Genomic DNA, 13,478 nt, shown 5'->3' with positions numbered 1-13,478 from the left:
GCCCCCGCCCCTGCCCAGGGCCCACGCGTCAGTTTTTGGGAGCAGCTCTCGTTCCAGGGGTGGGATCGGCCGTGGCCCTGCCCGTGGGGCTCCCCTGCTACTGATCCCTCTGCCGAAGTGGCCAGGAGAGAGGATGGCGCAGGGAGTGCATTCGGGAGGGGCTCAGGAGGCTCTGGGGGCTGCGGCCGCGTGCAGAGCAGGCTCCCTGGGAAGGCAGCCTGAGCCCGCTCTCCTGGCTCGTCACACGGCTCAGTGGCTTTCTCCGGAGGCCGAGCTCTACTGGTGCTTCCTCTGCCTGGGCACCAGGCTCACCGCGCGTGCTCTTCCGTAGGCGCTGCAGGCCCCAGCGTGCCACGAGAACCTGGTCAAAGTCGGTGGCTACATCCTAGGGGAGTTTGGGAACTTGATAGCAGGAGACCCGAGATCCAGGTGAGTCACCCGGGAGCTGGGAGTCCCGCGTCCAGTGCCAGGCCTGTGCCCACTGATTCACACCCGATGGCCTAGTAGAGGCCAGCTGATGTCCCGAGCTCCCCAGGACAGCCCGTAGCGAGGGGACATCCGCTCTGGTTGGCTGTACAGAACACAGGGATTCTGGGGGGAAGGAGGCATGGCTGATGGCCGGCGCTGTTCAGAGGGGAGCCTGGACTTGGCCTGGAGCGGGAACGCACAGCTTCTGGCTGAGCGTGGGCTCATGCCCCAGAGTCACTCCGCGCTCACTCCCCGTCTTGTGGGGACACACGGGGGTCAGGCTCAGGCGGGGTGGTCCAGGCGGGGAGTGAGGCGTGGAGGTGACGCTGTGCCCCATGTGTGCCCCCCCAGCCCCCTGACCCAGTTTCACCTGCTGCACTCCAAGTTCCACCTGTGCAGCGTCCCCACCAGGGCGCTCCTCCTGTCCACTTACATCAAGTTCGTGAACCTCTTCCCGGAGGTGAAGGGCACCATCCAGGACGTGCTGCGCAGTGACAGCCAGCTGAAGAATGCTGACGTGGAGCTGCAGCAGCGCGCCGTCGAGTACCTGCGGCTCAGCACTGTCGCCAGCACCGACATCCTGGTGCGCCACGCTGCTCTATTGCCCCCCGCCTCGCCTTGGCCACCCTTTCTGGGGGCCGGAGGCCATGGGGCTTCGTGCTGCGCTGACCTAGGGCTCCTTTCCCCCCAGGCGACTGTCCTGGAGGAGATGCCTCCGTTTCCAGAACGTGAGTCTTCTATCCTGGCCAAGCTCAAGAAGAAGAAGGGCCCCAGCACGGTGACCGACCTGGAGGAGGCCAAGCGGGAGAGGAGCGCCGACGTCAACGGGGGCCCCGAGCCCGCCCCGGCCAGTGCCAGCGCTGCGGTGGGTCCCCTCCTGAGGGCCGTACCCTGCGTGAGCTCCTGGGGCACCTGGTCCCCGAGATCCGTGGCCCTGGACTGTTGTCGTTGGGGGGCAGGCTGACCCAGACGCCTGTGTCTGTCAGCCAGACCGTGTCTGTCGGATGGTTGTCTGGGGTCCGCGGTCAGCTCCCACGTCTCGCCTCGGCTTTGGAGTTAGAAGACGTGGTCACCCGTCTCTTGCACGACTGCCGTATAGTCCCGCACCCCTCGCTGGTTTCCAGTGGACCCACCTCCTGCTGTCCTCAGAGGTTTTTCACTAGTGAGCGCGTTAGAGCGAGCGTCCTGTTCACGCACGATGCCCTGAGAACATGTCCTTTGACGTTCGTCGGGGAAGATGCCGTTTTGAGAGTTGTGTTTCCTTTCTCGGCTCAGTGGAGGGAGCCCGGGGAGCAGGTGCGTTAGCCCGGCTGGGCAGCAGCCCCTGCGGCCCTGCAGGCGGCTCCCGAGGACCTTGGTCTTTATGCTTGGCCCGTCGGGAGGCAGCCTGGAGAGCTGTGTGTCCCCTCCAGGACGCCGGTGCGGCACCATGGACGGTGCTGCTTACGCTGCGCGGCGGCCTCCGTGAGGGCGGGCCCCACTGGTGGCGCGTGCGGCGTGTGGACGGCCCGGGGCCCGGCTGGTTTGCTCATCCAGAGCGTGCTCGTGTCTGAGTCCTGCTGCTCCTTGGGGGGCGCTTGCCTGGCTCCACGTCTCCTTGTGTGCCCCGGGGCCTCGGGCCCGCCGTGAGGCCTGTGCTCAGACCTGGCCTGGCCCTTGACTTGGGGCCCCGTCACAGCCAGGACCTCTCACCTGAGCCCTGATACCTTCTCTCCAGGGGCGCCCTTCGTGGCCCTGTGGATGTGAGTTCCCGTTTGTCCTCACGGCTCAGGGAGCTGGGGCAGGGGGAAGGCCTTGACGGGGCTGGGGAGTTGAGGCAGAAGCAGCAGGACAGGAAAGAGGCTGGGGTCCCTCCTGGCTGGGATTCTCCTCCTGGTGTCTTCTCTCTCCTGTCTTCAAACTCAGAAGGGAGGCCCCGCCGCCAGGTGGCGTTGAGATGTCTGGATCTCACGAGAACGCCTGGGCTGCCTTTTGCTTTGGGCAGTAGTGGCCAGAATGCCTTTTATTTAGGGTCGCAGGTCATGCCAGGAGGCGATTTTCTTTGTGGCCTTCCTGGGAGCTCGGCTCAGCTGTGGCTTTGGGGTGCTTGTCTGTGCGCCTTGAGGGTGGGTGTCTGGAGGCTGCCGGTCCTCCTGGGGCTTTGGGCTGGCGGAGGAGCCCAGAGCCACCCTGCACCCTGTGGTGTGCGGCGCTTTGAGCAGGTGTAACCTGTGCAGAGCCGGGTGCCAGGCCGGCTCCTGGGGGAGGGTCTCCCCGAGTCCTGAGAAGAGGGGGAGGCGGCGAAGCGGCGGGGGGTCCCAGTGCTGCAGGGTAGAGCCTGCACGTGGGGTCTGGGGAGGGAGTAGGCGTCTTAGCGGGGCCTCCCTAAGGAGCAGCCTTGCTTTTGTCTGTCCGTGTTTGACTTAATGGGACAGAAGGGTTTGCCTACTTTAAAAAGCATTTGCACTGTTCTTTGGGAACCAGTGGAGACATTGTGCAGTAGGTGGCAGAGGTGCAGTGACCTCGTCAGGCTGCGGGTTCTGTGGCCCAGACAGAGGCCTTTCTCGCGTCACTCACAGCAGGCTTGGCCCCCCCCCCCCCCCCCCCCGGGAGCAGCTCCTAACCTTGGGTGGCCAGGCTCCCGAAGATGGCCTCGCTGGCGGGAGGCTGTTGTGAGGGGCTGTGTGTGTGGGAGTGTCATCCCAGGTGCAGGGCCAGGAGCCCCCGTGGCCATTTCATCGACTCTCCCCAATGGCGCAGAAGCTTCTGAGGAAGCTTGACAGCTCCTCTGGGGGCCCCTCCCCTTCTCCTGGGGAGCACGGCCTGGCCTGTCGGCTCTGCCCAGGAGCCCCTTTCACCCGGAGCCGCCCGCTTCCGGGCCGCTTCCGGCCGCAGGGTGGGCCTGGCGCGCTGCCTGCCCTGGAGCCCCAGGAAGGAGGGCCTGGCGCACGGAGCGGAGCTCTTGGCCGGCTCAGGCCCACGTCCTCTCTGCGGGACGGGACACGTGTTCTGTAACGCCTCTTTTGTCTCAACGTGGAATCCATACAGAAGATCATCTGCCTAAGCGTGTAATGTTTTAGAAATTCAGTGCAGTGCTCTAAAAATAAAAGGGAAGTAAGTAGTTATTTATGCTAATGTAATGATTCCCACGTGTACGTCCTCCGCATGGCCTGAGGGCGGGCTGGCCAGTGCCTGGGGTGGGTGCATCCACACTCCTGAGAAAGAAGGGGCGTTGGCCTCCTTGGGCTCTCAGCGTGGCTGCCGGCGTGGCTGCGTTCCTGGAAAGATGAGTGAGTGCGCAGTAACACCGAGCAAGGTGTTCACTGCAGTGACGGAAAGCAGCTCTCGGATGTAGCCTCAGGTGACTGTAAGTGGATATTTGCCCTCGGGAGGGTCCAGGGGGCCATTTAAAAGTCACTCCAGATGAGTTCTCACAGGCCTGGTTCTCGCTGCGGCAGGAACCTCTGGGTCCTCAGGACCGTGCACGTTCCTGGACTCGTGCGCCCAGGCAGGGGCAGCGCCAGCTCTCTGTGCAGCTGGTGGGGGGCGTCTGGGGAGGGCGCGTGTGATGAGCTGCGCTGCTGTGTCTCCTGCGAGCTTGGAGGGGGATTTTGGAAGGGCTTGTTGTGCCCTTTGTCTCCTGCCGAGGATCAAAAAGCAGCTGTTAGGCGCATCATTGTAAGTCAGCTGTACTTCGATTAAAAACAAAACAAAACAAAACAACGAAAAAAGCAGTTAGTTTTAAAAAAACCCTGTTCTGCAGGCATTTTGTCTGCTCTTCCTCTGTAAGGAAGCAGAACGTAGATGACTAAGGCTGCGCCCTAGTAAGCTGCTGGCTTTTACTTCTTCCATCTTTCCAGACTTCTTCACATGGTTGACAGTGACACGCACAGTCTTGTCTCTGAAACCAGACACTTCTTTTCGGGGTGTGGGTGGGGTGCAGGCCCTTGCGCTTGCCTGGCGTGGTGCCCAGAAGGGTCTGCGCTGACCTTCTCCTTCCCTGTCTTCCAGTCCACGCCTTCTCCGTCGGCAGACCTACTGGGGCTGGGGGCTGCGCCCCCCGTCCCCACGGGACCTCCACCCTCCTCCGGCGGGCTGCTCGTGGACGTTTTCTCAGACTCACCCTCCGCGGTCGCTCCCCTGGCTCCCGGCTCCGAGGACAACTTCGCCAGGTAGTCTGCCTCCTGCATCCCGAGGACAGGGGCTCCCCCCGCCCGGCCAGGCCTGCGCCCTGGGTGCCCAGGGAGGGAGGAGGCTCAGGCGCTGGACAGGTGAGGGAGTGGTGGGCGCCCTGTGTGCTGTCTGCTCCCGTGGGCTGCGCCTGCCCTGCAGGACGCTTGTGCTCTGCTCTCCGTGCTGTGCCCCTGGGCTCTCTAATCACGCCCTGTGTCTGCCCTCCAGGCACCTAGCTTTTTCTTGAAGAGACGCTCTTGAGTTCACAGTCACTGCTTTGTCCTGTGGGGTCTGCTTCCAAGCCTGCTTCCTGCTCCTCCGCTGACCTGTTCCGTCCTTGTCACCTCTGTCTGACCGGTGTCCCGATGTTCACACCCCTGCTGTGGGCCAGCAGAGTCCTGCGTGCGGTCGACTTGGCCCCGTTCCCCCACTTTGAAGGCGAAATCCCAGGCTGCTCTTCCCCGCGCTTCGCTGCGCGGATCCTGCCCCTTTTCCCTGCTTGCTGTCTGTGCCTCTGTCTCTGCTGATCTAGATCCAGCCAGGAGGTGGGGGGCTCCCCCTCCGAGAGGAGAGCGGGTGTGAGTTCTGTCGTCTCCAAGGAGCGGCTGCTCGTCTTGGTCTTTGTGGCCGCGGAAGAGTTCTTGTGGTTTTCTGGTCTCTCCTGTCTCTCTCCGTTCGCCCCGCACACTGACTCGTATTTCCTGTCGCTTGTTGGAAGTGACTGGGGAAGGGCGGGTTTGCAGTGCCGCCAGTTGTCCGTCTGTGGCGGAAAACAGACTCTTTTTCTTAAACTGAGGTATATAGTTAGTTGGTTTACAACATCATATTAGTGTCAGGTGTACAACGTAGGGACTCAACTTTTTTAGGTTATATTCCGTTTAAAGTTATCACAAAATAGTGGCTGTATTTCCCTGTGCTGTACAGTATATCCTGGTGGCTTGTCTGTCTTACGTGTAGCAGTTTGCACCTCTTACTCCCGTACCCTGTCTTCCCTCCCCCCCCTTCCTTCTCCCTGCTGGTAACCACTAGTTTGTTCTCTGTGTCTGTGAGTCTGTTTGTTTTGTTATATTCATTTATTTTTCAGATTCCACACGTGAATGGCAGCATACAGTATTTGTCTTCTCTGTCTGACTTACTGCGCTTAGCATGACGCCCTCCAAGTCCATTCATGTTGCAAATGACAGAATTTCATTTTTGTATTGGCCGAGTGTGTGTGTGCGTGTGTGTGTGCGTGTGTGTGTGTGCGTGTGTGTGTGTGCGTGTGTGTGCGTGTGTTCCATCGTATATTATACCACATCTTTATCGACTCATCCGCTGACGGACACTTAGGTTGCTTTCGTATCTTCACTTTTGTAAATAATGCTGCTGTGAATATTGGGGTGCATGTGTCTTTTCAAATTAGTGTTTTCATTCTCCTTGAATATACCCAGGACTGGAATTGCTGGGTCATGTGGTAGCTGTATTTTTAGTCTTTTGAGGAACCGCCATACTGTTTTCCAGTGTTTCACCAATTTACATCCCCACCAGCAGTGTGCAAGGGCTCCCTTTTCTTCATGCTCTCATCAGCATTTGTTATATGTGGTCTTTTTGATGATGGCCGTTCTGACAGGTGTGAGGTGTTGTCTCTTTGTGGTTTTGATCCCCGTTTCCCTGACGGTGAGTGATGTTCAGCATCTTTCATGTGCCTGTTGGCATCTGTATGTGTTCTTTGGAAAAATGTCTGTTCAGGTCTTCTGCCCGTTTTTTAATTGGGTCATTTGGTTTTTCGATATTGGGTTGTATGAGCTGTTTATATGTTTTGGAAATTAAACCTCTTATTGGTCTTACCATTTGCAAATATTTTCTCCCATTCAGTAGGTTGTGTTTTTGTTTTGTTGATGATTTCCTTTTGCTGTGCAAAAGCTTTTAAGTCCAATTAGATCTCGTTTATCTTTGCATTTGTTTCCTTTGCCTTAGGAGCAGATCCAAGAAAATATTTGCTGCAGTTTACGTCAAAGAGTGCTCTGCCTGTGTTCTCTTCTAGGAGTTTTATGCTTTCAGGTCTTACATTTAGGTCTTTAATCCAGTTTGAGTTTATTTTTATATGTAGTGTGAGATGTTCTAGTTTCATGCTTTTCCATGTAGCTGTCCAGTTTTCGCAGCACCAGGGGAAGGGAGAGCAGGGAAGAGGGGAGGGGAGGACAGGAGGGGCAGGGAGGGCCGCCTGGGTGTGGGCGTGGCCCGCGGACAGCCCCGGTGGAGGCCGTTTGGAGGCCACTGCCGCGTGTCAAGTGGCCGAGCCTGTGGGCCGACCTGAACAAGCGTGTGTGCTTCTGCCGTGGCGCCCGCGTCCTGCGTCAGTGGAAGCTGCTCACGGTGGAGCAGCACCTTCATGGAAGGCAGACGACCTGCTCCTGTGGTCATTCCTTGGTTGTGCCGTGTCACCCTCTCAACTTACCTCCCATCTCTAGCGGGCGCTTTTAATGGTGTTCGTCGGAATATTTGCTGCTTTTCCCTTCCCTCCTGTCCCAGAGAGGTTTTTCTGGTCTTCGTGTTCTTTAAACCCTTTTTCGAAACTGATCTTGGTATTTTTGGTGGGTGGGTGGCTCTGAGTGACTCACATGCTGTCCCTTGTCCCCCAGGTTTGTCTGTAAAAATAATGGTGTGTTGTTTGAAAACCAGCTTCTTCAGATTGGACTGAAGTCTGAGTTTCGGCAGAATTTAGGTATGTATTTTACTTTACTTAATGAAAACTTCTCTTAGAAGTTATGAGGAGAAAGTATTTCCAAATCACAAATCTCAAAAGGGTCTAGTTTCTAGAATATATAGAGGACTCCAAATCAACAACAGAAAAACAACCCAGTTAGAAAATGGGCAGAAGTCTCAGACATTTCCCTAAGGAAGACATTCAGGTGTCCAAAAGAGCATGCAAAGGCGCCCACCATCACCAATAGTCTGAGAAATGCAGTCAGACCCATCGAGGTACCACCTCATACGCATCGGCACGGCTGCTATAAAAAACAAAACGAGGGTTGGCGAGGACGCAGAGAAATTGGAAGCTTGTGCGCTGGGGGGATGTATTTGCTGCTGTGGCAAACAGTCTGGAGGTTTCTTAAAAAACTAAAAATAGAACTCCCATATATATGACCTAGCAATCCCACTTCTGGGTATTTACCCAAAAGAATTGAAAGGAAAGCAGGGACTGGAACAGGTATTCACATGCCCATGTTCACAGTCACCAAAAAGGTGGAGGCAACCCAAGTGTCCATCCATTTGAGTGGATACACAAAATGTGGTTTAAACACACACTGGAACATTACTCAGCCTTAAAAAGGAAGGAACTTGTGACACAGGCTACACAGGGTGAACCTTGAGGACATCACACTCAGTGAAATAATCCAGTCACAGAAGGACTAATCCTGTCTGATTCCACTCCCTAGGGGTCCCTGGAGGAGTCACATCCACAGAGACAGAAAAGTAGACGGTGGGGCCCAGGGCTGGGGGAGGGGAGGGGAGGGAGTGTTCATGGGGACAGAGCGTCCGTTCGGGAAGACGGAACGTTCTGGGGATGAAGGTGGGGAAGGTAACACGACCATGTGAATGTGCTTCGTGCCCCGCCCTGTGCGCCTAGAGATGCGGAGATGGTGAATTGCAGGGTATATGGTGTATGTTTTACCACATTTTTAAAAAAAGCTTTCTGTTCCCCCCAGCCCCCCAAAATTGTGCCCACTGGCTACTGGGGCTGTTGCCGAGGGGCCCTGTGGGCTGCTGGCCCCGCCTCCCTCTTGGCACCATCGTGGAGCCTTGTCTGCGGAAACGAGTGGAGGGTGGGAAGGCAGCGCATCTGCCCCGTGGGGCCCCTCAGACTCCTTCTCACTGAGGACGGACGGAGGTGCTCGTTTCTCATTGGATGAAGGGGTTAGACTCCGGGCCACGGTGGCGTCACCCAGGAGCCGTGGTGTTTCTTAGGCTGTCGGGGAGGCATGCCTACCTGTGCGTCCTCTTCAGGAGATTTGAAGTTCACGTTCCATTCTGAATTCTGAGGGTGTAAAGACGTCCACAGAGGTCTGTGTGGCGGTTCCTGCTGTGCTGGCTCCGAGCCCCCCAAGTGCCGAGGCCGAGGGCTCGGGCGTCACTTGTGTGGGCCGGGGGCTCTGCTTTCCTCCGTGCAGCTCAGGAGGCTGTGGCGTGTCGTGGGAACAAGCTGCTTTGCTTCCTTCTAGGCCGGATGTTCATATTTTACGGTAATAAGACCTCCACGCAGTTCCTGAGCTTTACTCCTACGCTCATCTGTTCGGACGACCTCCAGGCCAATATCCTTGGTTCCGTTGCCCCTAGGCCCCTGGCAGAAGCGGGTGGAGGATAGACTAGGAGGGCGTTTCCAGGTGCTGTTAATGCAACCTCGGGGTACCTTCCCACACTCAGGTTGCTTGTTTATAACGCTGGTGAAGTACATGCAGGCCTGTTCCGGCCTCCACATCTGCTGGGGCTCTGGTCTCCTTGGGGAGTCTCCCAGGGAGCTGCTGCCCAGGCAGAGCGAATGATGGGCCACCTGGGACGAGCTGCGACCGGAGACGGTCCCATATAAATGGCAGAACTGGGACGTGAGCTTCTCCAGCCCGTCAGCCTTGCCATCCAGGTGTCCTGTTCCCGCGATGATGGGCCACCTGGGTAAAGTGAGGGCGAAGGAGGCCCAGCTTGACCACCGAGGATGCCGCCTTCCCTGGAAAAGCCGTGAAGCAGGAACCTCCTTACTACAGGCCAGATCTATTTTTATTTTAAGATAAACACGCTTTAAACGTGGACCGTTAAAGCTAAATGTTTAAGTTATTAAAAACACACGTATGGCAGGTTTCGTCCGAGGTCAGGATGTGAGCTCCGACTCCTGCCGGGCCCCTTCTGGAGCCTCTCTGAACTCGGGGCTCAGCCCATGTTCCCAGCGTCGCCACAGCTTCCTTGACACATGCACATCTGAGCCTGCAGACCAAGCCTGTGGACCCCACCGTGGACGGGGGCGCGCAGGTGCAGCAGGCTGTCAACATAGAGTGCGTGTCCGACTTCACCGAGGCGCCCGTCCTCAACATCCAGTTCAGGTGAGAGCCCCGGCCCAGGCACCAGCCGCTCTTGCTGGACGCGGGGGTGTCAGGCTGGGCCGGCACGTGGCTGTGACGCGGGACCTCTGCATCCTTCCTTCAGAGGGTGTGGTGAGGACCGAGGGGTGACCTGCCGTGCACACTCCAGAGGCGTCTGCTACAGGGGGGTGTGGGAAGTGGGGGAGGGAAAGGGTGCCCGGGTCTGGGACGCCGGGTGGGCGGGGCCTTCTTCCCAAGGCCCGGGGCTTTCAGGCGAGAGACCGAGGGGCCTGTCCCACTGCGGGCGCTGCGCAGCCTGCTGCTCCAGAGGCCAGCCGCCCGGCGCTGGGCCCACCAGGGCCTCGTCTGGGGTGTGAGCGCCTGTGTGTTGTACTCTGAGCGTACACGTCGGCCTGACTGTTTTTTCTGACGTGTCTGTTGCTTCTCGGCTCGTTCCTGCCGTCTTTCAGCGACTGTGGTAGAGTGTGCTTCCCAGCCTTCCCTGTTGGGTATTTGTAAGGTTAACTTTTGAAAAAGCACCTTTCCAAATACGAGGTATACAGGGACCTGCAGATGGTGTACTTTGTAAAATTTAGGGAAATAGACGTGCAGAATTTTTCTTTCATTCCGTAGGCACACTGTTTTCTTTTAGTCTTTTCATGGAAAAAAGAAAAAACCCACACGATTTAAACTTGGAGTTGTAGGACACGGACTCCTGGGGAACGGGAAGAGGCGGCGCCTGTCCCCGGCGCTGCGACCAGCCCAGCAGCCTCGGCCGGGGGTGGCGGGGGCACGTTCCCCGACGTCCTTGGCCATCGATGACGGTGCGCCGGAGATGGATCAGCCTCCCTGGAGCCCTGGGCCGCCCTTCCAGATCTCTCCGCCCCGCCTTTTGCACGCGGCCCCCCTGTGCCCTGGAGGTGGCACACTCGGGACGTGGACTCTTCCCAGCATGCCTCTGTGTTGCTCACAGGTATGGGGGAACCTTTCAGAATGTGTCTGTGAAGCTGCCTATCACACTCAACAAGTTTTTCCAGCCCACGGAGATGGCTTCTCAGGATTTCTTCCAGCGCTGGAAGCAGCTGAGCAAGTGAGTGGCGCCCTGTCCCCCCCGGGTGGGTGGGGGGCCTCGGCTCTGGCTCAGCTGACGGCACTCGCGCTGGCCTCGGTTTCCCACAGTCCCCAGCAGGAAGTGCAGAATATCTTCAAGGCGAAGCATCCAATGGACACAGAGATCACCAAAGCCAAGGTAAAGGTCTTGCTGTGGACGTTCCCAGGGTCGGGACACGACCGGAGTCCTCAGAGGAGGCTGGCGGCTTCTCGCCTCGGAGAACCCTCCACCTCTGCTGGCGCCGACGCAAGGGGCTCCTGTTTCTCCTGGTTTTTCCCACAGATTATTGGCTTTGGTTCTGCACTCCTAGAGGAAGTCGATCCTAATCCTGCAAACTTTGTGGGAGCTGGTATCATACACACCAGAACCACCCAGATTGGATGCTTACTGCGTCTGGAGCCGAATCTGCAAGCCCAGGTCAAGCCCCTTGAGGGAATCGCTGAATACGCTTGCTTTTTTTTTTTTTTTAACTGTGGTGTAATTCACACACAGTGAGATATGCAGATAGATCCCAGGTGTGGTAGTTTGATGTGTTTCGACAGATGTGTACACCTGTGTAACCACCACCACCCACCCGTTGGTGTGTGTAGCATTTCCATCGCCCCAGAAAGTTCTCTGGCACGCCCGCATCAGCCCCGGCCTCCCTAGGAGGCAGCGCCGTGTGGCCCAGCGTGGGACCCGCCTGGCCCCAGGCTCCAGCAGTCACCGTGTTGCTGCTGTGTCCACGGTGGGTCCTCGTGGAGCACGTGGCCCTCCTTTATGGGGAGTTGCCACTCTGGTTTGCCCAGCCCTCCTGTCGATGGACATCAGGCTGCCCCTGTTTCAGGAGGCATTGAATACGGCTGCCGCAGACATCCGGACATGCCTTTGCGTGGGCATGTTTTCATTTCACGTGGGGAACACTCAGGGTGGGATTGCCGGCTCATGGGGTCTGGGCACGGTCAGCCTTGCTGTTCCGACAGCGATGCGGTCTCAGACGCCCACCAGCTGCGCATGAAGTTTCCAGTTGGTCCACATGCACACGAGCACTTGCTGATGTCAAACTGTTTTATTTTTGCCACTGAGAGCGTGTTCGTTGCTTGAACCTGTCAACAGTGGCACCTCCAGGGACGGGCTGAGCAGGGGGCCTTGAGGGGCCGCTGGGCGGGGCTGGCCCCGCGGTGCCTGCCCTGGCACCGCCACTGACCTTCTGTGTCCTCTGTTTCAGATGTACCGACTCACGCTGCGGACGAGTAGAGAAACCGTCTCTCAGAGATTGTGTGAATTGCTTTCGGAACAGTTTTAATCAACAAGGACGGAGGGTCAGGCTCCTGTGTCTGCGTTTTTCTTCATCTCCACTGTCGTCTTCGTTGCCATGCCGCAAGTCCACGCCCTGTGTAGTGTTGCAGCCCCGGGTGCCTCCCAGCCCTGCTTCTCTGGCCTCGTCCCTTGTGGGGATGGATGGGAGCCTGTGTGCCGTCGAGGAAGAAGAGGCTCAGCCTGGACCCAGCCGTCCTGCCAAGTCAGGAGGAGAGGGGCGTGGATCCCGGGATTAACTCTTATAGAAATCAAGACAGTTCTGTGGCTAAGTCTACAAATTAAAGGGAATTTAGAAGTTTGAATGAAAATGGAAAGTTGTTTGAAATTTTATCAAGATGCCCAGGCTGTCTTATTGACAGTTCATCTCTGATGCTCTGAGAGGAGAGGCAGCGTTCTGTCTGCCATGGCAACAGATCTTGGCTACTTGGATGGGAGACGGGGAGGCAGCCCAAGGGCTGATGGGTATGTCCACACGGAGCCCAAGCGCCGACCTCGGCCAGGGTGAGAGCACAGTGCCAGGGGGCTTGCTGGGGCCGGGTTCTGAACCTAGAAGTTAGACAGGGTTGTGTTCTCAATGACGATCAACAAAAACACGTATCCTGGCTGGATTTAATTCTGTTTTCCTTTTTCCCAGCACTGTGTTCTTAAAGCGAGATTTGTAAAGCCATCTGACTGAGACCTTATGTGTGCAGTGCTGGGGGGTGGGGGATTCCTGGTGGCTCTGGAGGGGGTGTACCTAACCTCATGCATCTTTGGGTTTCAAATGAGTGCACTGTCACCACAGTGGCCCAGGACTGGTTCCCGATTGTGATGGCAGGGTTTGTTGTGGGCCAACGGAGAAGATTTCTGGAAGGTGAGCTGGTCTCTTCCCTGTGCAGTGACCTAAAGGTGCCGGGGTCATGATTGCAGGCCAGGGTGCTGTGGACCTTGGCCTGTGCAGTGGGAGGAGGGAGGCCTGCGTGTGGTCAGGAAGCAGCGAGCAGAGTGGGGTGAGCTGGCACCCGGCCCCCCACCCCTCCGTGTGCGCGGCTCTCACGTGCTGTCGCCTGCGCCTCGAGACGCCGAGGCGAGGCCTGTGTCCTGTTAGCGGCAGATGCGCCAGGTGGGCGGCAGGCACAGGCTGCAGGTTTGTCCTCGACAGACACGTCTGCTTTCGACACTGAGGGGCCCAGGAAGAGCTGGGGCCCTTGTTGGTTACCCTGGTTTTCCAGCAGGGACCGGGCTCCCTGCCGTGCGGTGGGGAGAACCACGTGGGGCGGGGGAACACAGTGGCCCTGTGCCGTGGTGCGGGTCGCGGGGAGGCAGCTTCTGGGAGTCGCCATGTGGGTACTTGGGGCCTCCCACACTGCGGACGCCCCACTCAAGGTTCCCACACCCACCACCCTGTGCAGCCCCTG

The 13,478-nt window shown here is 57.9% G+C and overlaps 1 protein-coding gene across 5 annotated transcripts in view; it reads left to right on the top strand.

Moving 5' to 3' along the window:
* Nucleotides 1-12,746, top strand: part of AP2A2 (adaptor related protein complex 2 subunit alpha 2) — a 63,851-nt gene extending 51,105 nt beyond the window's left edge. For all 5 annotated transcript variants that reach the window (XM_073809372.1, XM_073809371.1, XM_073809369.1 and 2 more), the window contains 11 exons: nucleotides 332-429; nucleotides 820-1,051; nucleotides 1,160-1,333; nucleotides 4,459-4,619; nucleotides 7,242-7,324; nucleotides 8,823-8,914; nucleotides 9,571-9,692; nucleotides 10,645-10,761; nucleotides 10,851-10,920; nucleotides 11,065-11,199; nucleotides 11,990-12,746. In XM_073809372.1, coding sequence (XP_073665473.1) covers nucleotides 332-429; nucleotides 820-1,051; nucleotides 1,160-1,333; nucleotides 4,459-4,619; nucleotides 7,242-7,324; nucleotides 8,823-8,914; nucleotides 9,571-9,692; nucleotides 10,645-10,761; nucleotides 10,851-10,920; nucleotides 11,065-11,199; nucleotides 11,990-12,067 — 1,362 coding nt within the window. In that variant the 3' untranslated portion in view covers nucleotides 12,068-12,746. The remainder of the gene's footprint in view (nucleotides 1-331; nucleotides 430-819; nucleotides 1,052-1,159; nucleotides 1,334-4,458; nucleotides 4,620-7,241; nucleotides 7,325-8,822; nucleotides 8,915-9,570; nucleotides 9,693-10,644; nucleotides 10,762-10,850; nucleotides 10,921-11,064; nucleotides 11,200-11,989) is intronic.
* Nucleotides 12,747-13,478: the final 732 nt, after the last annotated feature.

The sequence above is a fragment of the Tursiops truncatus genome, chromosome 8, assembly GCF_011762595.2.
Source record: "Tursiops truncatus isolate mTurTru1 chromosome 8, mTurTru1.mat.Y, whole genome shotgun sequence".
In the NCBI taxonomy this organism is placed as follows: Eukaryota; Metazoa; Chordata; class Mammalia; order Artiodactyla; family Delphinidae; genus Tursiops; species Tursiops truncatus.
Note: the sequence above shows the minus strand (reverse complement) of the source record. Positions and strands in the feature narration are given on the sequence as shown.